At 42.2% G+C, this 23,228-nt stretch overlaps 1 protein-coding gene across 2 annotated transcripts in view; it reads right to left on the bottom strand.

Annotated features, from left to right (window-relative positions):
* The window catches only part of ACOXL (acyl-CoA oxidase like), a gene marked incomplete at its 5' end in the record, with an annotated part of 295,548 nt that overhangs the window by 84,737 nt on the left and 187,583 nt on the right, over positions 1-23,228 (bottom strand). For both annotated transcript variants that reach the window (XM_081265193.1, XM_081265194.1), the window contains 2 exons: positions 8,008-8,119; positions 18,001-18,110. In XM_081265193.1, coding sequence (XP_081121319.1) covers positions 8,008-8,119; positions 18,001-18,110 — 222 coding nt within the window. The remainder of the gene's footprint in view (positions 1-8,007; positions 8,120-18,000; positions 18,111-23,228) is intronic.

Below are 23,228 nucleotides of genomic sequence, written 5' to 3'. Positions count from 1 at the left end.
GGAGAAAGAACACCTCTTGGTTCCAGTTAATAAATGTGGTAGGAAGGAGAAAAACAGAAAATTCTTGGTGGGCGAACACGAGGGGGGGTTGACCCAGAAAGATCCACTGACGGCTGCTAAAAATAATGGGTGGAAGTTTGAAGAAAAATAGACATTTGCCATCTGCCTAGTCAGAGCCCTGTCCCACCTTTGCCCTGGGTGACTGTGATCCGGGAGGAAGCCCTCCTCTATCTGAAGGTAGGTCTGACTCAGTGACCCTCAGGGTCCCTTCCAGCCCCACACTCCCATGGGAACCCTGTACCTCCCATATCATGATCAGGACTGTGACTTCTCTCTCTGTCCCTTACCTTTACCTCCATTTCCTCCTTTCTCTTCCATTCCCTTCTCAAAATTTCTCTAGAAAGAAGATTTAGGGCTTTCTCTGTGAGAGAAAAATGGAGAAAGTTGGAAGTGAGGGGAGCCCTGGGAACCAACAGGGGCCTCAGCCTGCCTTGGGTCTCCCTCTTGTCCTCTCCTGGGCGAAGATCACCACCTACTCCTTCCTGGGCCACCACGTAGCTAACCAGGACAACACCCTTCCCCTGTCTCAGGAGGGCCAGGATTTGGATCTGATGGCTCACTGAGCAAAAGGAACACGTTCCACATCCAGGACCTTCAAGCACCAGTCAGCAGAGAGGAAGCCTCAGTTCTGCACAAAGCGGCCTCTGCACAGGCAGCTGATGTGCTCTGGAGACACAAAAAGGTCCCTTCCCTCAGGCCAGCTTCCCTGCCCCGCTCTGCCCAGAGAGTGAGGAGATGCATCAAGCTCAATGCAAACTGTGAGCTCAGGGATTTGGGTTCTAATCCTTTCTCCTGTCTTTGATGATCAGAATCTGGAACAAGGTTCTTGACATTTCTGTGCCACGAGATTTTTTTTTTTTTTTTTTTTTTTTGTAAAATACCTGCCATTCAGGTTGTTGTATTGGTTTTTAGAAATTGAACAAATGCAGATTATTGGAAATGTGACTTTCTAATAACTGGCTACTACCACTCTGTCCCCCACACCTACCCTTAAATTCTTCATGGAATACGAGCAAATCAGCTCTGGACTTTCTCCGGGTTCACCCACAACAGTATGTCTCAGCTCCCTCTGAGCCTGCCAGCTACCCGCTGACCGAGGCTCTTAAGGACTGACTGAAGGATGTTCCAATGGCCTTTTGCCCCCACAAGCACCACAAATGTGCCTCCAGCCATCAACACAGACATCTTGCATTTTCCACAAATGAGAACTTAGATGAACTCCCAAGCCCAGCCAGATGAGCTAAGTGAAGATACTGTTGCTACAAAGACCGCCGTTTCAAAAGCACTGTGGTTTTAATTATGTTTTAAAGATCTAAATCAAGAGCTTTCAAGTCATGCACACTCAAAGAGTAGTCAGGTCGGCCACTGGCCACAACAAGAACAACTGTAGGTGACAGGAATTTTTCTAAATAGAAGGCAGAATGTTCAGAGTGACACTCTGACTCCAAGGGGGAAATGCATTCTCAGAGGAGTGCAAGCTCATACTCTTTGGTGGGGACCAGGTAGTTCCTCCAGAATAAGTTGGGTTTTAGAATGTTCTTTGAAGGCTGACCCAACTTCTCTAAAGTGAAATGTGCTTTTGAAGAAAATTCCAGAGGATTACTGAAGAGCTGAGGAGAAAAGCATATTTCTGAAGCCCATTCATATTTTTTTGCCTCTTTTATTTAAAGATTCTGAACCGAATCACAGGGTTATTTTTAGGGGAATGTGGAATTCCAATGAAATCACCATTCCTTGGACAGCACCCAAAGACTATTGTCCAGACTCTGTTTGGGCCAGATGTTCAAATGCTAAACAGAATCATTTTATTTCACGATACTCCAAAATAATACAGGTGGACAGATTCCAGTCTATAGCTAGCTGAGCAAAAAACTGGTCCAGAAATATACACTAGAATATAGAAGTGCACATTCTTTCTCTAACTTTGCAGGTTTTCTCTTAGTACCTATTTCATTTTGCCTTGGGCTAAAACTAGATGTGACCTAGCTCAGGCAGGAGCCTTGCTTAACAATGTCTGCAGTCTTCTCACACCCCTAGCCCTAGAAAATCCAGCTCAATGACACTTAATTGCATTGACCATAAAAATGGTTACATCAATGGCAGTAACTAAAAGAATTAACATGACCATAAGACTTATAGCTTTTTAAAATAGTTTTTTACATGTTTCGTCTCATTACATCCATGCAGCAAGTTTGTATTACACTCATTTTTCTTATCCCAAATTTTAAAGGAGAAGCTACAGCTCAGAAAAGGGAAATCCTCATTGATTCTAAAACCCTCATTTTTTTCCCCACCACACTACATGCCTAATGTTTATTTTATACTCAGAAAACATCCATGTGTGTGTGAAGGTTTTTTTTTCCTCTCCAAACTACAAAACAGACACTTAGGAAAAAATAAACAACTCCTCTGGTAGGGAAAAATTATAGGTAGAAATATACTTCTGAATATTTCATTAGTTCCAATAAGCATCCAATACTATGCTGAAATAGAATTAAAGCAGATATTTTACAGTGGATCTATTTTCCTAGTATGGATAACATGAACATATGAAAAGAATATGATAGATTCCTGAATATAGAGTGTTGGAGAATGTTTTAGCAAAATAAGCATGGAGAGATTTAAACCCTGATATGGTGCTGGGAAAGTACAATTTGGTTCAACATTTGTAGAGAACAATTTGGCAGTATATAAAGTCTAAACACTGTGCTGTTGAGGATTCAGTATGGCACAGTCCATAATTACTGAAAAACAAGAAGTGTTGGAATCCAATGCAGTCATGTTCTTTTGGCATAAAAGGGCATTACACTGTATTATTAAGTGGAAATATTGGTTTAGAAGAAAAAAAATATATATATATAGTTTGTTTTGAAAAAATGTATATCTTAATACTAATCTTGAATCATTTTTTTTTAATTTGGGATGCTGTATTTGTTATCTATGTCTATGCAACAAATTATTTCCAAATTCAGCATCTTAAAATAAAATTTAAAAAAGACTCATTATGTCACACATTGTGTCTCAGAGGGTCAGGAACCCAGGCCTGGCTGGGTGCTTTTGGGTCAGGCTGTCACGTGAGCTGTAGTCAAGTTGTTGACTGTCCCAGTCCTTGTGGGCTCTGAAGAATTGACTAGGGCTAGAGGACACTCTCACAGGATCATTCACAGAACTTGGGTAAGAAGTTTCAGTTCCCTGCTACATGGGCTGCTCATGACATGGTTTTCCCCAGGATGAACTATGGAAGAGAGAGGGAGAGAGGAAGAGGTAGAGAGAAGAATAAAAAGAAAGGTAAGAGGAAGACAGAGAGAGAGGAAGAGGAAGAGAGGAGGAGGAAGAGAGACAGAGATAGAGGAACTAAGGCACAAGCCACAGTATCTTTTATAACCTGCTTTCAGCAGATACCCTCTCATCTGTGTGCTCTATTACTCCCACAGACCAACCTGTGTACAATGTGGGGACAACACAAGGGTTTGACTATCAGGAGGAAAGATCTCTGAAGGCCATCTTGGATCCTGGCCATCCTGGCCCACCATGATTCACATTCCTCCAGAAACACATTCACACCTTCCCACGAGGGTTTTATACCACTATAGAGTTAGCTCAAATTCCAGAATCTCATCATCTAAATCCAGTCAAGTGCCATTCCTCACATAGGGTTCCTCCTGCTTTGAACTAAAGAGGCAAGTTACCTGTCCTCCACATGGCCAACATATAGTGGTGGGACAGGACAGGATAACATAGGCATTAGTGGTCTATAGAAATTCTGAAATTATGGAAGAACTCAAAAGTCATAGTGGTCTTTTTGCAAAGGACCAGATTATTGTCCATTCCTCAGAAAGTATTAATAGTAGCATCAGCCAGCACTTTTCCAAAATAACTAAATTAGCATTATATCCAACTAAATGGAGATTGGGGACATCTTAGGATGCCAATGGCCACAAAACATAACTGAAGGTTTTGTCCCAATTCCCTAGTTACAGAAAAGAGGATCTGATTGGCCCAGGCTGATCATCTCTGCTCCAATCAAAATGGACAGCAAATAGCATAAGCATGACTCCTGTGCTGAGAAATGCGGAAAGCACATCTACGATGAAAACAGTGTATGGAATTTCACTAGGTGGGGGAAGAAGAGGGCTAGCCTCTCAGGTCATAGAACTTCTGGGCAATCCACAGAGTTTTCACAGCAGGCATTAAATGAGTCTGTCTAATTAAGAATAAGTGGGATTTTATCTGTTGACAAAAAAAAATAAATAAGTTTTTTTTTTTTTTTAAATTAAAACAATCTGAACTCAGCCAGGCAACTTTCCCTAGTTAGGCCTCACTCCTACTTGAACTCAGGGGAAATTTATTATCCATGGCTCTTGGCTCCATCCCTGGGCTCTTGGTTCCTCCTTCTGAGGCATCCTTCCTTTTTCATATAAGGCAGCGTGTATTCATGCTGGATGCTTTTCTTAGTCTGCTTCCTGATGGTGGAGGCTTGGTGGCTCACAGGCTGTATTCATTTTGTACTGTCTCAGCACTTTCCAGCATGAGCTGAAAGAGGCTTGGCTAATACAATTCCCTTAAAAACTTTGTGCATCTCCTATGAATTTTTGTGGAGGTTCAGTCAATTAGGCAAGAGTCACAACACAAATCTCTTTGACATTACACCACTGGTGTATGAATAAGGCTTCAGACAGTGGTCTTAATTTTCCTAGAAGCTCTATAGTTGGAGAGGGTCTATGAAGCATATATTTAATCTCTTCAAAGGGCCTTTTGCCTGGCTGAAGACCTACCTTTGATGCTTCTCAGTTTTCTAGAAGATTTTATACTCACACCTTGGGCTTTTTCTTTAGACCATACATTTCTGGGAGTGCCCTAGATTATATTTTTGCTTTGAAGCCATTTAAAAAATGAATATTGTTGCTATTGGTTAAATTGTATCTTCCAAAAAGTCATTTTGAAGTACTAATTCCCACTACCTGTGAATGTGACCTTCTTGGCAATAGGGTCTTTTCCTATGGCATCAAGTTAATTAGGGTGGGCCCTGATTCAATATGACTGTGGTGTCCTCATAAGAAGAGACACCAGGGGTGCAAATGCACAAAGGGACAGTCATGAGGGGTAACAACCGGACAGCAACCTGCAAGTCAAGGAGATAGGCCTCAGGGAAACCAACTCTGGACCTCAATCCTGGACTTCCAGCTCCCAGAACTGTGAGAAAATAAATTCCCAGTGTTTAAGGCCGTCAGCCTGTGGCACTTTGCTAAGGCAGCCTGACCTGACTGAGACACCAACTTTCTGAAAATATCTTGTTATTACCCAATATGTATTTACTCATCTTCTTTTAAAAAGTATATTTGAAAATCATTCTTGTGATATATATGCCAATGTATATACAGCCATTATATTTGCTTCTATTCAGAATGTCTGTACTTAGATTTGTTTCTAATCTCTGACAGTAGGCACTTTTACTGAGAGGATTGACACCTCTTTTATTTCACATTGTAACCCATTCTAAACCTAATCCCTACCTTCCAAGGGTGGGAGCTGGAGGGATTTCTGCCTTTCCAGGATGGAAATGCATCAAAGCTTCCTCTCCATGGTTTACTGTGGACTGAACCAAGAGATCATGTTGTAATGAAGTGTAGTTTTCAAGGAATTACCAGATCAATGCAGTCCCAGATCAAAGCACTAATCTTCCAGGGCCAGGGAGTGGGCTACTATACTGAGCCAAATTAGAGACAAAGGCAAAATTAATGGGAAGCAGATTGGGAATCAATCCTGGAGAAGTTCTCCAGCCAAGGATCAGCAGTAGGAACTCTTGAAGAGCTCTGAGGACATGCTTTCTGGGCTGTTTTTTGCAACCCCTCTGATTATACGAACTTCTGGCCACATATTTATCTTCTTTGCTTCGTCTTCCATGTGATTTGAAAAATGAGCATCCTGTGTTCAGTGTTCATGTTAGTTTTCAATTTAATGAGATATATACTTTAATCTGAGTTCCTCTAATATCACAGTCAGAATAAAACAAGACCTTTCAACTACCCTGTGATTAAAATAAGAAATTCAGCATGTCTTCACTTTACTTTTCCTCTTACCTTTAAAAATAGGATCGATCCAATCTATTGCAGAACCAGTTACTCAAGTTTTTTTTTAATTCATTATTTTAAAAAAACTTTTTAGCATCTATATTAATTTTGTCATTATTTAAAAAAAGACATATATTGAAGCTTACTATTGATTTGATTTTGATTCTTTTAAATGTCCTATGGAGTAGGTTTTTGAGTAATTTTCTAGAAAAGCCATGTGAGTGAAACTGCGTCTGATCACTCTTTTTGAGTAAACTATCACTCTCAGTCTGTTGCTTATATGATATTCTCTGTTCTGGATTTCAGGGTTTTTCCATTAACATCTGGGATGTTTATACACTAAGGAAATATTTTCCATTATGGCTGTGATGACCGTCTCTGCTCCCTTCGTCTGGACATTTCAGGGTACGTGCCACCCCTAGGCCAGCTCTGCCGCAGTTTCACTCTGCGTCTATTTTCTTCTTTTGCTGTTTTAGCTCTGGCTCTCCTACAGTCTCGGGAGGCTAGTTTATATATTGCCTTTTCTTTTTTCGTTCATTCTTTCTTTTTCCTTTATTTTTTTTCTTCTTTTTTTGATACCAGAGACTGAATCTAGGGGTATTTAACCACTGAGCCACATCTCAAGCCTGTTTTTATTTTTTATTTACAGACAGGGTCTCACTAAGTTTCTTAGGTCCTCGGTAAGTTGCTGAGGCTGGCTTTGAATTTGCAATCCTCCTGCCTCGGCCTCCAGAGCTGGGATTACAGGTCTGCTCCACCATACCCAGCTACCCTTGCCCTTTCTCCATTGTTATACGAACTTCTGCCACTTATTCATCTTCTTTGATTTGTCTTCCATGTACTTCTCCAAGTACAGCATTTTTGCTTTGATTAAATTCTTCTCTAATATTTGGCTGGTTCCATGTGTGATAAGGCCAGGGGACATGCAGCCACTTGCACCCATCTGATTGTGCCCTTGTGGTCTGGCAGAGCCTCAGCTCAGATGGATGCCTGGAGGGCGAACTGATTTGCAAGCCCACAGTCCTGCTTCCAGCAGGTTCTCACCCAGTGTGACTCTGTTCCCCAAGGAACCATGGCTGCTTCCAGGACTCTTCTGCCTCTAGAGTATTTTCTGAGAGCACACCCGTCCCCAGGCATCGCCTACCCTCTCCTTCCTACCCTCTCTGTGCTTGGAAACCAGACAGTGTAATTGATATAAAAAGAGAGGAACCAGAGCAGGAGAGTTGCTGGCACCCAATTCTGACCCCTGGGTACCTGATTCCTGTGCAGAGGGAGAGCAGCAGCCTGATTCTGGCTACAGCATGCTAAGCCCTGGACACAGAGCCAAGACAGACGTCGGGTGAGCAAAGCCTTCTCCTAGGGTCTCCTGGCTATTTATGCTGGGGTAGAGGACAACTGGACATTGCTGGGTGGGGTGACCTTTCCTCAGACCAACCCTGCCAGTATTGCCAGTATATTCCCTCTGGATTCCCACCAGCGCTTACACAAAGGAAGATGCTTTGCAGATTCATAGGAAAAAGGGTGCGTGAAACTAAGACGATGCTAATCTTTACGTTAACTGATAAACCTTTCCCCCCAGAGAGCAATATATTTGTCATTCGTGTGGAACAATGACTTTTCAATTCAATAAGGGTTTAAAAAATCACCCCACTCGCCACCTCCCAGGACAGCCGAATGAGGCTGGTAGATGGACCGTAAAAGACACGCAGGGGTTAAACAGGGGCGCTGGCTCCAGAGCCCAGGCTGCCTGCGCTGGCCCTTTCCAAGCCTGTAATTAAGCTGACTCAGCCTCTGCTAAATTTAGCAGCTAGCTCACCAGCTAGGAGGGCCTCAAACACGAGTCAAAAGGAAGAAATACAACATGATTGATCTTTACCTTGTAATAAATTCTGGCCACCAAACACCGCTGAAGAACCCTCTCGCGGAAATTCACAGCCTTCAACAGAAAATCGAGGTTACCAATCGCATCGGAGTTAAATGCCAGGAAACTGGAAGAGAAATACAATGGCCATCGTTCTTATTTTGGTTTCACCAAAGAATTTCATTTGAAAGAAATCGTGTTTTCCATTTTTTTTCCCCCCCGCAGAGAAAGCAGTGTAAACACACATCTTCTCCCGTCCCTTCTCTCACTGACTGTACATGCACTTCTTTTTAGTATTTTTCTGTAAATGGTTGGTTCTAGTTTATTCTACATTTTTGTTTTGTGGTATAGAGGTTATTTGGTTTTCTGTTCTTACTATTAACTATGTGTTATAAGTAATGTTCAATACTTGGTATAGTCTATATTAACAGCTACATAATTTATATCAGGTGATAATATATTCAATTATTGATAAGTAAATATCACAATTGAATATGAACAATCAAATATATATGTCTAGGCCACAAAGCATAACATTTATAAAATACATTACATATCAGGATCTGTGATAAGTATTGGCTGCTAATTTTTTGATAGTATAAAAATTCTCAGATGTGGAAATTATTATCAACTTATAGCTGGTTATGGTTTGGATATGAGGTGGCCCCCAAAAGCTCCTGTGTGAGACAATGAAAGAAGGTTTAGAAGAGAAAAAAAATGAGTTCCGAAAGCCTTAACCCAATCAGTGAGTTAATCCCCTGATAGGGATTAATTAGTGGTAACTGTGGGCAGGTGGGGTGTGGGGGAGGAGGTGGGTCGCTGGGGTGTGCCTTTGGGGTATATATTTTGTTGTATCGAGGAGAGCTCTCTCCCTCCCTCTCCCTCTCTCCCTCCCTCTCCCTCTCTCCCTCCCTCTCCCTCTCTCCCTCCCTCTCCCTCTCTCCCTCCCTCTCCCTCTCTCCCTCCCTCTCCCTCTCTCCCTCCCTCTCCCTCTCTCCCTCCCTCTCCCTCTCTCCCTCCCTCTCCCTCTCCCTCTCCCTCTCCCCCCTCTCTCCCTCCCTCTCTCTCTCTCTCTCTCTCTCTCTCTCTCTCTCTCTCTCTCTCTCCCTCCTTCCTGGTGCCATGTTCTGAGCCTCTTTCCTCCAAGATGCTCTTCCAACTTGATGTCCTACCTCACCTCCAGCCCCAAGAATGGAGGCAGCCATCTACAGACTGAGACCTCTAAACCATAACCCCTCAAATAAACTTTTCCTCCTTAAAATTGTCCTTGTCAGGTCTTTTGTTCATAATAGAGAAAAAAAAAAGCTGACTAGAACATATCTCAAGAAACTGAGGCTCAGAAATATGGAGTAACCTGCTGAGAGCACAAAGGCAGGACACCATCAAGCTCTCAGCTCTGTCCTGGGGAGCACCAGTATTTGAGGGAGAGGAGCCCTCCAGGGCTCGGGCAAGGGCAAGTTAATGATTCATGGTGTGATTGTCAGCAGGGCATGGTGGCACATGCCTGTAATACCAGCAACTCAGGAGGCTGAGGCAGGAGGAATGCAAGTTCAAAGCCAGCTTCAGCAACTTAGTGAGGCCCTAAGCAACTTAGCAAAGGACCCTGTCTCAAAATAAAATATAAAAAAGAGCTGGGCTGTGGGGCTGTGGGGCTGTGGAGCTGTGGGGCTGTGGGTCTGTGGAGCTCTGATTGAGCACTCCTTGGTTCAATCCCTGATACCAAAAAAAAAAAAGAAATAAAAAAGAATGATGTTACTATCTTCATCAGGTAGTAATTTCCACTCTCCCCATTTGGCAAATTAAGAAACTGAGTCACAGGGAGTTAAAAGGTTTAATCACAAACAGACTCAAAACTGTCACCCCATGAGCTTTTGCCCATCAACTCTGCCTTTTGGGCTAATTTTGTGGCTCTCCCCCTGAACCTTTCAGGTAACTTCTATAGAAAGGTAAGGGGTTAGTTCACGTAGGATCGCCAGAGCACAGCCACATCTGGCCCTCCTTTCTCCCACATCTTGGGGAAGTAATTATTATTATAGTACCCAAATAACTTAGGTTCCCAGTCATTAAAAATTAAAGACTCAAGTAGCTGTTGTTGACAATCAGAGGCAGGAGAGAAACTTCAAGAAGCATTTCTGAGACGCTTTTGATATAGTGCTTTGGAGAATGCCAAATCCTGAATTAATAATCACCCATTTAGACAGGGAAGGCAAAGACAGGTTATTTATGTGCAGTTATCAGGAAATTCAAATTACTGTTTGTGAATGCTTATTTTGAATCTGGGCTTCAGACGGTTGAGTTTCTGCTTGTCTATTTCTCAGAAGGCAGAAAGAACTCTTAGTTAATTGAAAAGCAGGCTTTAGTCTTTCTGGGACTGTCACTATGAGACCTGGAGGCTGTCAGTGCTGTTGTTAGGACTGCCTTTGTGTCTTGGGATGCTCGCTGCACGCCAGCATTTGCCGACCTGAGGTTACAAACTGCTGTGCGACAGGCTCTCGCCTACCCGGCCCTCCGAGTCCCGTGTCAGGCCCAACCACACATGCAGCCCTAGGAACTCGTCTAGTGTGAAAAATAGGAATATAGCTAAAGGCAACCTCCTCATCACTGTGTTTTATAAGGAGGTGAAATGACTCTATATTTAAATAAAATTTAGATTATATGCAAATGCATATATGAGTCATGAGGGAAATGCAAATGAAAGCCACAGTGAGGTCACAATATACATATACCAGGATGACTAATGACACGGACGTCCAATGTCGCTAGGGATGTAGAGAGACTGGAGCCTCACACCTCTGCCATGGTAAAGCCCTTCATGAGAAATTGTCTCTCCATTTCTCATACAGCTAAACAAATACCTATGCTATGAACTAGTGATTCCACACCTATTTGCCCAAGAGAGACAAAACAAGTGTTCACAGAGGCTTATTGGAGAATATCCATGGCTGTTCTACTTACTGTACTGGAACACCCTAGTGGGAACATTTCAGGTGTCTACTCATCATGAGAGAATAGAAAACAAATCCCAGAGAATCATGAAGTAAAATACCACTCCTCAGCAACAAAAAGGAACAAACACATGTGATACCATAGAGAATCTCCAAAAGGATCTTGCAGGGTTCCTGAGCTCACCGCAAAGGAGGTCAGACTCTATGTTCCTCTTATGTGAACTTCTAGAACAGGAAAATTTCACCTGCGATGGGAAATTATCAGAGTGATGACTTCATTTGGAGTGGTGGTCATTGACTGAGAGGTACAGAGAGAACTTTCTGGAGTGATCAGTGATGGACTAGCCCTTAACAGGAGTGTTGGTTACAGAGTGGTGTGCATTTATCAAAATTCAGTGAAGGCAGAACAAATGTATATTTCATTGCATGTAAATTTTCTGCAGAAGAACAAAGAGAACCACAGCCAAATGTTGAACTGGAGTGAATGATGTTCCTGCTGGATTATTTAGAGATCTGGCCATGCCTGCAGTTTACCTTGAAATGCATCAAAAGGAGAAGGAGAATGGACACAGGAGCCAGGGACTGATGCATGGAGAGATAGTCATGTGCTGCATGAGGACAATTCAGCCAATGACAGACTGACTAGCTGATGGTCCCTGAGCATCAGTGGAGCTGATTCCTGTGGCCTAGTGACACCACAGCCATCGTAAGGCTGCAGCACATCACTCACGTGTGTGGGGACACTGGTGTAAACACATGTGCCGCCTCCCGGTCCTTTGAAAGCACATGTTACCATGTGCAGTACCCAATCCTGGATCCTGGTGGGAAACCTCTGGTCCTGGCTTTCGGACTTGCTCTCCTACGTTCTCACGGCTGTCTGGGTGCACCATGGGAAGTCAGCTGCTGTGTACGTTCGAGTCCCACCAGCAGGGGCCTCCTGCCTCTCGCTGTCCCAAGGCCACTGCTGGGTCCAGACCTACCAAAAGGTTCACACAGTGCCCTGTGATGTTCACACGATGGCAAGGCTGCCGGCCGCCACGTTTCTCAGTGCACGTCCCTGTTGTCAAGGGGGACGTTACTGTGCATATGTGATGGTGGTTTGGCAAGAACAGTAGTATGCTCGCAGTAGCTTCTCTGTGACAGGTTCCCCCCAACACCCAGTGAAAGACACATTGTAAAAGCCTTTCAACTTTGCTGAATATTTGAAAATATTCATAATATGGAAAGGCCCAGGAGTGCAGGACAGGATCTTGACTTTGCTCAACACTCACCACCTCTTTGGGATCCCTGGGCTGGTGAGAGCAGTGAGGAGGACAGTGGCAGGCTCCCTGGGGACAGAGGGAGGCTGCATTCCCTGGGATGAGCAGGGGTGGAGTGGCGCTGTCTGCAGAGCCAGGGACTGCCCACTCAGGTGCCAAGCAGCACCTGGTCTCATGGGGTCTTTCTAGGACAACGACTAATCCCCTCACAGCTCAAATGAGGGGTAGCCTCTAGGTGGCTCTGCAAAGGGCTGCTCACTTGGAGGGGTTTCAGCCCGGGTCCTGCTGTGTCCAAGTGTGGGGCAGTGGCCAGTGGCAGAGAGAGCTGGAAATGTGTCCATGACAATTCCTTCCTTCACGTAAAAATCAGGGTAAGTAAAGTGTGGGGATTTAAGTAGATAAGCACAGAGGGAGAGAATGAGCAGGACCCGGATGTGTGGGGGAGCCATGTGTACTGTTTTGGAGGTTAATAACTGAGACAAAAATAAATGGGCTAGAACTTTCCAAATATTTACAATTGGAATACTGCCTTTGGCACATCTCAAATCTGTCCTGGAAAAATTTGCTAGGAATATAGATTTGCATATGTGTGAGAGTATGTCGTGCTTTCCAAATAATGGAAACAAGCCCTTCTCTGCTCTCTGGAAAAGAAATGAAAGAGCAGATGATTTGTGACCAGTTGGGGAACAAGTTTCCTGAAAGGAAGAAACCGACTCTGCTGGAGAACTGTGCAAGTCCTTTGACTCCTCCTACACTGGAAAATTTTCAACCTAATAAGTTGGAGAGAAAACCATCGGTGCTATACAATGCCCACTCAGGGCTAGACATATTTAAAAAGATGTACCAAGTTGCTTCAGTGTGCGAGAACCAATTGAGACATAAAGCTAACAGAAACTTCAGCAAAATAGTCCAGGGATGTGGGAACTCGTGTTTTCAAGCTTTAAGATAAACCATGGTTGGAATAAACAGAAACCTGAGCAGCAACTTTTTAAATAGAAAGAAGAGAAGGGACTACGGATTTCTAAATTTCACTTCACCCCGATGGTTACAAAAAGTCCCATATAAACATTTATTGTATTTTCCATGTTTTTAATCAGGACTGCATTATGGTATTGTCTCATGAATAGATCCTCTGGAAATTAGCTCAATACATTGGGATTGAGAGAGTAATCACTTTTTATTTGCTTCCAAATAAAAAATAATATATTTTTAAAAATACACAAAAGAAACACAGTAAGCTCTCCAAAAGTAGAATAAAAGAGATGACATATTTATAGATGTAAAAAGATGAAATAGACAACAAGGTACAACAGAGAGGATCGACAAAGGGAACAGTTGGTGGTGTGAAAAATAATAATAATAGTAACTATAAACCAACACTCATCTGGTGATACTCAGCAGCAGCAGCAGAGAAGGGAGAAGGTACTGGAGATAATTCTATGGAGGACAAAGGGGACGTAGCCACAGATCCAGCAAAAGTTCAAAGGATAATCAGAATAGTATGAAAACCCTTGCACCAAGTGGATAAATTCCCAGAAAAGTACAATTACTAAAACTTACACAAGAGGAAAAGCCTAAACAGTTCTAAAATAATGAAATGAATTAAATTGATAGTTTAAAATATTCCCCCAAGTGCAGATCATTTTCAAATAATTGAATTCTTCCACAGAATGAGAAACCACTCCCAAACTAGCTCCAGGAGACTAGTAAAACCTTGACACAAATCTAAACCAGGGACGTTGAAGAACGGAAAATTATGAGCCAATAAGTATAAAACCGCTCCCTTTCGAACAAGCCAAGCCCCAGGAACATGAAGATGATAACCCAGCCTGAGAAAGCCAAGGATCTCCCCAGAATGTCAGAGTAGTTCAGCACCAGGAGACTGACAGGTCGTTTATCAAATTAACAGAATACAGAAAGGTAGGATCATTTTGATAGATGCAAATTCATTTGAAAAATTCATCATCTAGTAATAATGCAAATGTGTTAGAAACAAGAAATGGAGCTTCTTTAGGATATCAAGTGTGTCTAGCAAAAGCTCCAGCCAACATTTTTAACAGTGAAACTCATCTTTTTAAACCAGGAACTAGACACACACCTTCTGTGTCTACTTCTAATCCAATTGCACCAAAGTTCCTGGCCTTGCAGTAAGATGTGAAAAGGATAAAAGAAAAACAACTGAAAAGGAAGAAATAGAAAATCATAATTTGCACATGATATGATTGCCTGTGTGTGTGGGGGGGAAACCAAAGAATCTATAGATACATTTAGAAGAAAATCTTTTACAGTCAGATTTATTTAGAAAAGCCAGCTGCAGACAGTCATGGTGGAACTTGCCTATAATCCCAGTAGCTCTGGAGGCTGAGGCAGGAAGATCACAAATTCAAAGCCAGCCTTAGCAACTTGGAAAGGCCCTATCTCAAAATAAAAACTAAACAAATAAAAAGGGCTGGGGATGTGGCTCAGTGGCTAAACGCCCCTGGGTTCAATCCAGGGTACCAAAAAGAGAGAGAGAGAGAGAGAGAGAGAGAGAGAGAGAGAGAGAGAGAGAGAGAGAGGGAGAGGGAGAAAAGAAAAAGAAAGAAAGAAAAAGAAGAAGGAGGAGGAGGAGGAGGAGAAGGAGAAGAAGAGGAAAGAAAAGTCAACTGCAACAGCAAAAATAGAATTTAAAAAATTCTCTTAACAACAACAAAACAATGATAAATCTATCAAAAGGGGGCTGGGGTTGTGGCTCAGTGGTAGAGCACTTGCCGAGCATGCATGAGGCACTAGGTTTGATCCCAGCACCACATAAAAACAAACAAAATAAAGGTATTGTGTCCATCTACAACTGAAAAAAAAAATTTTTTAAAGGATAAATACTTTTAAAAAATCTATCAGAGGATATACTATGTCTGGGTAAAATTGTACAACCCTAGAAGATTCTTAGAAGATTAAAACCTTTGAGAAAAAAATATCTGTTTTATTTACAAAATAAATAAGAAAAGTATTTACATGTCAAATTTTCTGCAAATCCATAGATTGAATACATTTCAAGGAAAATTTTAGCAAGTTTTCAAAACTGGTAAAATGAACATATGGAAGCATTTGTCATGTTAAACATTTTGGTGGATCCTTCATTCCTTTCTAGGACTCCGTCACTCTAAACTGAAACCTGGATCCATTAAGCAATGGCTATGCATCTCTCTTAGCCCCTATAATCAATTTTCTGTCTTTGTTAATCTGAGTACTCTGGGTACTTCATAGATGTTTTAGCCGGCTTTTTTGCTGCTGTGACTAACAGTCCCGACCAGAACAATTGTAGAGGAGGAAAAGTTCGTTTAGGGGCTCACAGTTTCAGGGGACTGAATCCATAGGCAGCCGTCTCAATTCCTCAGGGCTCCAGGTGAGGCTGAACCTCATGGCAGAAGGGTATGGTGGAGAGAAGCAGCTCACATGATAATCAGAAAAGGGAGCGGGGAGGGAGGGAGGGAGGGAGGGAGGGAGAGAGAGAGGGAGAGAGAGATATTCCACTTGCCAGGTACAAAATATATACCCAAAGGCACACCCCGATACATTCCCTCCTCCAGCCACACCCTAGTACATTCAGGTACCACTTAGTTCATCCTATCAGGGCATTCATTCACTGATTGGGTTAAGGCTCCCATAACACAACCATTTCTCCTCTAAACTTTGCTTTGTCTCACACATGAGCTTCTGGGGGACACCTTACATCCAATCATAATAATATACATTCAGTCTTACAACACTGCCTTTAGTATAGAAGACTACTGTTTTCTTTTGGAGGAATTTGACAAACTGATATCAATACCTATAGGGGAATACAAAATTCTAAATACGTAATTTATGTGTGTGTGTGTGTGTGTGTGTGTGTACACCTATAGGGAAATACATAATTCTAAATTGTATTTCAGATATAATAATGGAGTGATATTTTATCATAAAGACAGGGTAATTATAACCTGTTTGTTGGGTCAAAAATATACAAACTCTCTAGGAACAAAATAACCCCCAAATGGACTCCCACATGTATGGAAATTTAACAAATGCCAAAGTGAGTATTGCCAATAACTAGGACAGGATGGTTAGTTTATTAAATGGTACTGGAACAACAAACAACTCCGAAAATTGAGAAAAAAAATGGAATTAGATCCCTTCCTCAAAGCATATACAAAATTTTCCAATGAATTCAGGAATTAAACATGAAATGTGAAACTCTCAAGCCTTAAAAAAATTCATATTTCATGACAATAAAGAAAGTGTTGAATATCAAAGAAAAAGGTGAATTATAATTTAAGAATTTATAATCTTAACTTAAATTGTTATAATCGAGGAATTTGCATTCATCCAAAGATACCACAAAGAAAGTATAAGAAAAGCCACTAATTGGGAAAAGATAGTTGTAGCATCTATAATGACATAGAAAAAAAAGAACCTCTCAGAATCATTAAGATGAGACATACACACACAAAATAGAAAAAAAAAAAATGGGCAAAAACATGAAGAGGCATTTCACCAAAGAAGAAAAACATAAGGAAAATGAAGAGGGGAAAACTCGGTATGCCTTAGAAGTAATAAGGAAAATGCAATTTAAAATCCTGATAGGAGATCATTTTTTATGTTGCATTGAGAAAACTTAGGAAATCTGTTAAGATCAAGTGTTGGGGAGGATCGGCTGTGGCTCTACAGAATGTGTGCTTCTGGTAGGAGGGTAGACTTGTAGAACCACTTTGAAAAATACCTTGTCACTGTCTAGTAAAGTTAAAGATTGGCATATTCCACAATAGCAAGCCTACTTCTGGGTGATATCTACCCTAGAGGAATGTTTTTCAAACAACAGGTTGCAAATCACTGATGGGCCATGAAATCCATTTAAAAGATTGATATCCAGTGTTCTAAAAAGTAAAATTTAAAAACACCAGACAGTAACATGAGTAGCAGGACAGGTCGATACTGTTTCCTGGAAAGTTTGCTTCAGTTGTCTGGGGTGGAGGGCTCTGGGTGTTGTGATGATTGAAATGCATTTTTGACTCTAGATCATGTCAACTATGTTTGAAAGCCCTGTACAAACTCTTGTGGGTTCCCCAGAAAACATGAGCAAGATTTTTTTGTAACAACTTTGTGCAAAATATCAAAATGTTGCATACACCTAAAGGTCCGCAAATACTGGAGATTAGAATGGATTAGCCAATTACAGTATATACATATGATGGACTATTTTGGGATGTTATGACACTTCTTGGCCATATATAACAACTTGGATAAACCATAGAAACAAAATATTGAGTGAAAACAGGAAGTCCCTGATATAGTATATATTATGCCTTATCTTCAGAGCTTACAGACAATGCTAAGACAAAAAAAAAAAAAAAACTGATAAAAATGATAAAAGCATCCTGAAATCATGTATCCTGCGTGTGGCGTCAAATTCCAGCTCTGCCACTCATTAGCCATGCAACCATGAGCAAATACTTAACCCCCGTGCCTCAGTTTCCTCATTGATGAAATGGAAATAAAAACCTACTTAATTCGGCTTGAGGGTTAAAACCTATAATGCGTTAGGAGCAGTGGGTGTATAAGAAAGAAGGTGCATGATGAGAAAGAAGAAAATCAGCATTGTCTGAATTCTTATGGTGGTCAGAGGTTGCAGGAGCATTCAATTTACATATTCACACTTTTGTGTACATTAGGTAGTAAAAAATTTCAAACCAGAGTAAGTTGGGCATGTCAAGATTTTGCAAACTTAGGTTGGATAATAAGATATTGAAGGCAGGTGACAAGGACACCCTGAGTGATATACATACCTGGTCCTCAGCTTGTCACTCACAGACGCCACCCAGCTCCAGAGCAGGCCAGAGAGTGGTTGGTCTTTGTGCTGTTTGGTGTATTGAGCCAGCAGTTCCCGGGCCACCACCTGTGCAGAGTTCAGTCCTCATCAGCCATGCTCAGAAAGGTAGAGAAGCCAGAGCGCCTGTAAATACTGCTGCTGGATAAGGCAGTTTCCCTATGAGCAACTCCTTGGAAGGAATCAAGAGCAAGACCCCTTCCTTCCAGGGACCTCCAGTGCCCATGGCAAATGCCTCGTGTTTACCCACCACTCCGATTCCCCCCACGGCTGACTTCTAACTAGCTCGGCCTCCTGCCTGCCTCAGCCTCAACATTGGTCCTAGAACCGAATACTTTCACTGACATGTCGTTTGAAAGCTGCCTGCCTTCTGCAGATCAGATGGCCAGTCTGTTCTCTTCTTTGCCTTTGACATTCTCTGGTTAATTAGGCCTTTAGAGAATAGTATTAAAATGTCCAAATTAAGCCATCTCTACCACCCCCCGCCCCGTCAGCAGCTTTAAAGATATAATTCCGGCCTAAAATATTGCATGGTTTTTGTCAAAGATGTCTGTGGCTCACTCACTGACAGACTGACACAAGTGAGGCTACCTTCACCCAGCTGCCCGCAACCAGCCTCCCCAAGAGCAAGCCCAGCCCAAACTGCTGGTGTACAGAACTATGCGCTAACAAACTGTTGTCTCAAAGTACTGAGTTTGGGGTGATTTATTAACTAATCAATAGAGTGCTAGTTCGTTCTCTTTTGGTTATTATTTTTAGAATTTCCCTTATTCACTGTATAAATGGTTTTATAGAAATTACATAAAATTTTATATATGCTATCATTAAATAGAATATCATGTGATATTTTGGGTTTGCATTGCTATATAGGATTCTACTTAGCGGTTTAATACCTATATAGTGTTCTTTGTTTGAATAAATCATGCTAATTAAACATTTCCCATTCAGTAAGACACTTAGGTTCTTTCCAATTTTACACTGCCAATAACCTTGACATCAATATATCCAGATAAACAGCAGGCTAGGGAGAGCCCAGGGCCTGACGCAGTGACACGGAGGCTGTCAGGCTCTCCAGTCCCAGGGCCATGGAAGGATTAACTCCCCTCCCCATGAAGATACAGGTGTTTCTGGCCATTCTCTCCTTTCGCGTTTCCATGGAAACCTGCAACGTTCCCTGCTGCCAAGGGTCCTTAGGCCTGGGCTTTGGTCTGCATTTGAGGTTGCCTTGGTAATCCTGTGTATGGAGGCAGGCACGGGAATGTCTTACCGTGATTTTTCTTTTTGCTTTATTATAAATTATTTCTCTTTGATTTCTTTGAAGTATTGCCTCGAATTCTGAAAATTATGTCTCTAGATGGATTTTATGATCCATGATTTCATTTCAGGATAGTAAAGGGAGTGTTACTAGGTATCTCTGGTAATGCATTAGATCCTGTGGGATTGCGCGTCACTGAATTACACATCAAAGAATAGGAACATTTTTATGGTTGTTGCTATACAAAATAAGTGTGAAAATCAAACACTGCCAACAGTGGGGAAAGTAAGAAAAGGAACGAACTTTAACTAGGGCTGAAATTAACGTGATATGGCAGTCAAGTTCAGCTTTACTAATTTCTCGCCAGGACTGACACGTCCACTTCTTTGTTCCTGCTAATCTATTAGGTGTATAATGCTCCAACCCTTCTCTCTCTACTAAAAAAACCTCCATAAAAGCAACCTCATTCCAAGCATTGAGCAATGGTTTCTCTGATTCCCATCCTCCATAGTTTTCTCTCATTCCATTTTTCTTGGTAGCAATTGATGCTACCTGAGAACCCAGCACCACTTCTTTGCTGGTGTGTGGTCTACCTGCCACCCAGAAGCTAAGCACTGGGAGGGCCAAGTGTCCCTCCTTGTATCCCCAGACAGGCACCACAGAGTTGAGAGCTGAGGAGTCCACTTCCTGTTTTCAGAATCTCATTTAGTACATTCCATCCCTTAAAATCTCCCTCGTGGTCATTTCCACCTTTCTGATTTAAGCAACTTAAACTGGGAAAATTAGCTCACTCCAACTAGTATTAAAATTAGAATGACATAACAATCAAGTTCAGGTGCTAAGTTTGAGAGCAGCTGGGTCCTGGCCTACATGACAACATAACCCACTGGGGGTGCTTGCTTCTTTTTTAGGTCATGAGACAAGCCAACATGATTTTTAAGAGGAGGTCGAGGACCCATCATGAAAGGTAAATGACTGAAACCATCAGTTACCATGAGGTTTGTGGGTTGCCATCTCTAGACTAGGACTTTGACAAACTACCAGGAGGAAGTAAAGATAGATCAGGGAGCATCTAGACAGAGTTTGCCATGAAGAGGCATTTGTTTTTATCTTTTAGATGTATTATTACTGAATATAACATTATAACATACTGGTTATACACTCACACACATACACACACATATGTATGTATATATGTATATGTGTGTGTGTGTGTGTGTGTGTGTATATATACACATACAAACATACAAACACATGTGTGTGTATGTTAACTTTCTATTTTAAATAATCAAACTTACCAAAAGTTGCAAAATTAAAATATTACAGAGACATTCTCTCTCTAGCCACCACCACCTAGATTCCACCAAAAGTGATCTCCTATATAACAAAAGTGATTGTCAAAACCAGGAAACTCCCTAACATTTTTATTCATGGGATCTTTTAGTTGTAGTCAAGATTTCACGAGTTAAAATGAACCTCAGAGTAAGTCCTTTTTTAAAATGAAACGTTAATTTTTTTGCAGTGATTACATCCTCAGCTAAGTCTGGGGTCTAGGGCATGCCGGATTTCCTTGAGACGACCTGGGATGTGCTTTCTCTCGTGGGGGATGCCTCTGCAGCTGTTTCTATTGTTTTCTGGTCCTGAACTCTTCATTTTCTGGTCTATTTGCTCAGAAGCCCTTTCTTTTCTTTTAAGTTTTATTTATTTATTTATTTTTAGTTATAGGTGGACACATTATCTTTATTTATTTTTATGTGGTGCTGAGGATTGAACCCAATGCCTTATGCATGGTAGGTGAGTACTCTACCTCTGAGCCACAACCTCAGCCTGATGGAGCCCTTTCTTAAGAGAACTAGAGGCCACCTGAGCAACAAGAACAGCCACCACCTTCTCTTATAAGGAAGGCCCCATCTGCAGCTGATATTTGGAAGCGATGAGTGTGGCAACTGTGCAGAACGATGACATCTGAAGCCCACGTTCATAATCAATGTCACATGCATCATGCAGCACGGACTGTATAACACCAATAAAAGTGGTTTTAAGTCAAGTCGCTTTTCAAGACATCTAGGAGGCAACCAGCATTTCTACACTAAATATTCCCCTGATTTATGCCAGGTACAGTGAGACTTGGATTAAGAAGTCCAACAAGGGCTGGGCACGGTGGTGCACACCTGTAATCCCAGCAGCTAGGGAGGCTAAGACAGAAAGATCACAAGTTCAAAGGCAGCCTCAGCAAAAGCAAGGCACTAAGCAACTGTGAGACCCTGTCTCTAAATAAAACACAAAACAGGGCTGGGGATGTGGCTCAGTGGTCAAGTGCCCCTGAGTTCAATTCCCAGTATCCCCCCCAAAAAAAGTCCAACAAGGAGAGTTTGCTTCCAAGGCTGAAGCAGGGCCAGCTACATAATTGAGGATCCCATACAAAATTAAAATGGGGAGCCTTTTGTCAAAAAATGATTGAGCATTTCAGACAGTAAGGGCAGAGCAGTCAACTGAGCAGGGCCTGAGCCACAGCACGAGGCCGGCCCTGTCCTGGGGGCTCCAGTGAGATTGCCACAGTAAACACAGGACACCCTAGTAATATTTAGGCAGCCAAATATTGCACAGGACATACACTAACAAATTATTTGTTGTTTACCTGAAATACGAATGTCTTAGGGTGTCTATATTTTTAATTGCTGTATCTGGAACAATGCAAGACAGGCCAGGGGAAAGAAATGGACACGTTTCTTTCTCTTCTTCTCTCTCTCCCTCCCTCCCTATCTTTCACTCCCTGATTTCAGGAAAAAACAGGATCAGCTTTCTTCTCCATCCTAGGCAGAGTGATCTGTCCTTGAGCACACACTCACCACAGGAACCGAAGTAATTCAGGGATGGCACCAGAAATCTCAGAAATGACTCTCCCAAATTAACAAGTGAATTACACTCCAACAGAAAACACTGGAATGTAGCCTTTGAGTCACCTCTTTTAAAGCCCCCTGCTCCCCCTGATGGAAGGGCAGAATCATAGCCTCTGGGGCAGGAGCACCCTGTGGTTCTCCCTTGCTAGCAAAGCAAGAAAAGTTCTTTGCCTTTTTCTTAAAACTGCGTCCGTAACTGATGCCAATCCAGTAATGAAAACAGGTTTTGAGAAAAAGGCAAAAGAAGGTTTTTTGATTTGCCAGCAAAAGAGAAACACAGGGAACTCCTGTCCCAAAGCCTGTGATTCTGCCCATCAGCAGGAACAGGGGCTTTTACAGAGGTGATTCGGAGAAAATAAGATTAGGGAGGAGAAGATCAGGGAGGAGAATTTTAGAGAAAAGAATATCAGAGAAGATCAGGGAGGAGATCAGGAAGGAAAAGTTTAGGGAAAAGAAGATCAGAGAGGAGGTTTGGGAAAACGAAAAAAAAGTATAAGTTTCAAAGCCATAGGCATGTAGTCAAAGTATCAAGTAAACCCCTGTCACATGTCCTTGTTATTAGAGTGGCATCAGGAACAAGGAGCAAACTTTTGGTAATAATCATTGAAACCCTGGGAGGTGCAATGATGCCCCCATCTTGCAGATGCAGGCTGTTGCCCTCAGAGGCTAGCCTTGCCCGGGACTTCAGGGTTAGTCAGTGTGGGTGACCCCACGTCCTTCCTCCAGCACCTCTGCAGCCTCCTTGAGGGTCCAGCCTGGGGACCGCCAGTTATTAGAAGCAATCCCCCATGCGTGCTCTGGACCTGAGGAAGGATGGAAACTTGTGAGCCCACTTGTGGTCCTTGCCTCTCCCCAGGGGGCACCAAACCCTCCACAGGTTTCTAGGGCCAAGTTGTCCAGAGTAGGAACACTGAGAAGAGTTAGCAGTCGGTAAAGGGCATGTACCTACTGGGTGCAAGACTCATCCCTCCCCACAGATGAGTTTTGTTTGATCTCCAGGCTCCCCCTGGACCCTTAGTTATTTCCCATTAA

The sequence above is a fragment of the Spermophilus citellus genome (genome assembly GCF_964194105.1).
Source record: "Spermophilus citellus genome assembly, chromosome: 13".
NCBI classification, from domain to species: Eukaryota; Metazoa; Chordata; class Mammalia; order Rodentia; family Sciuridae; genus Spermophilus; species Spermophilus citellus.
The sequence above is the reverse complement of the archived record's forward strand: the minus strand, read 5'-3'. Positions and strand labels throughout refer to the sequence as shown.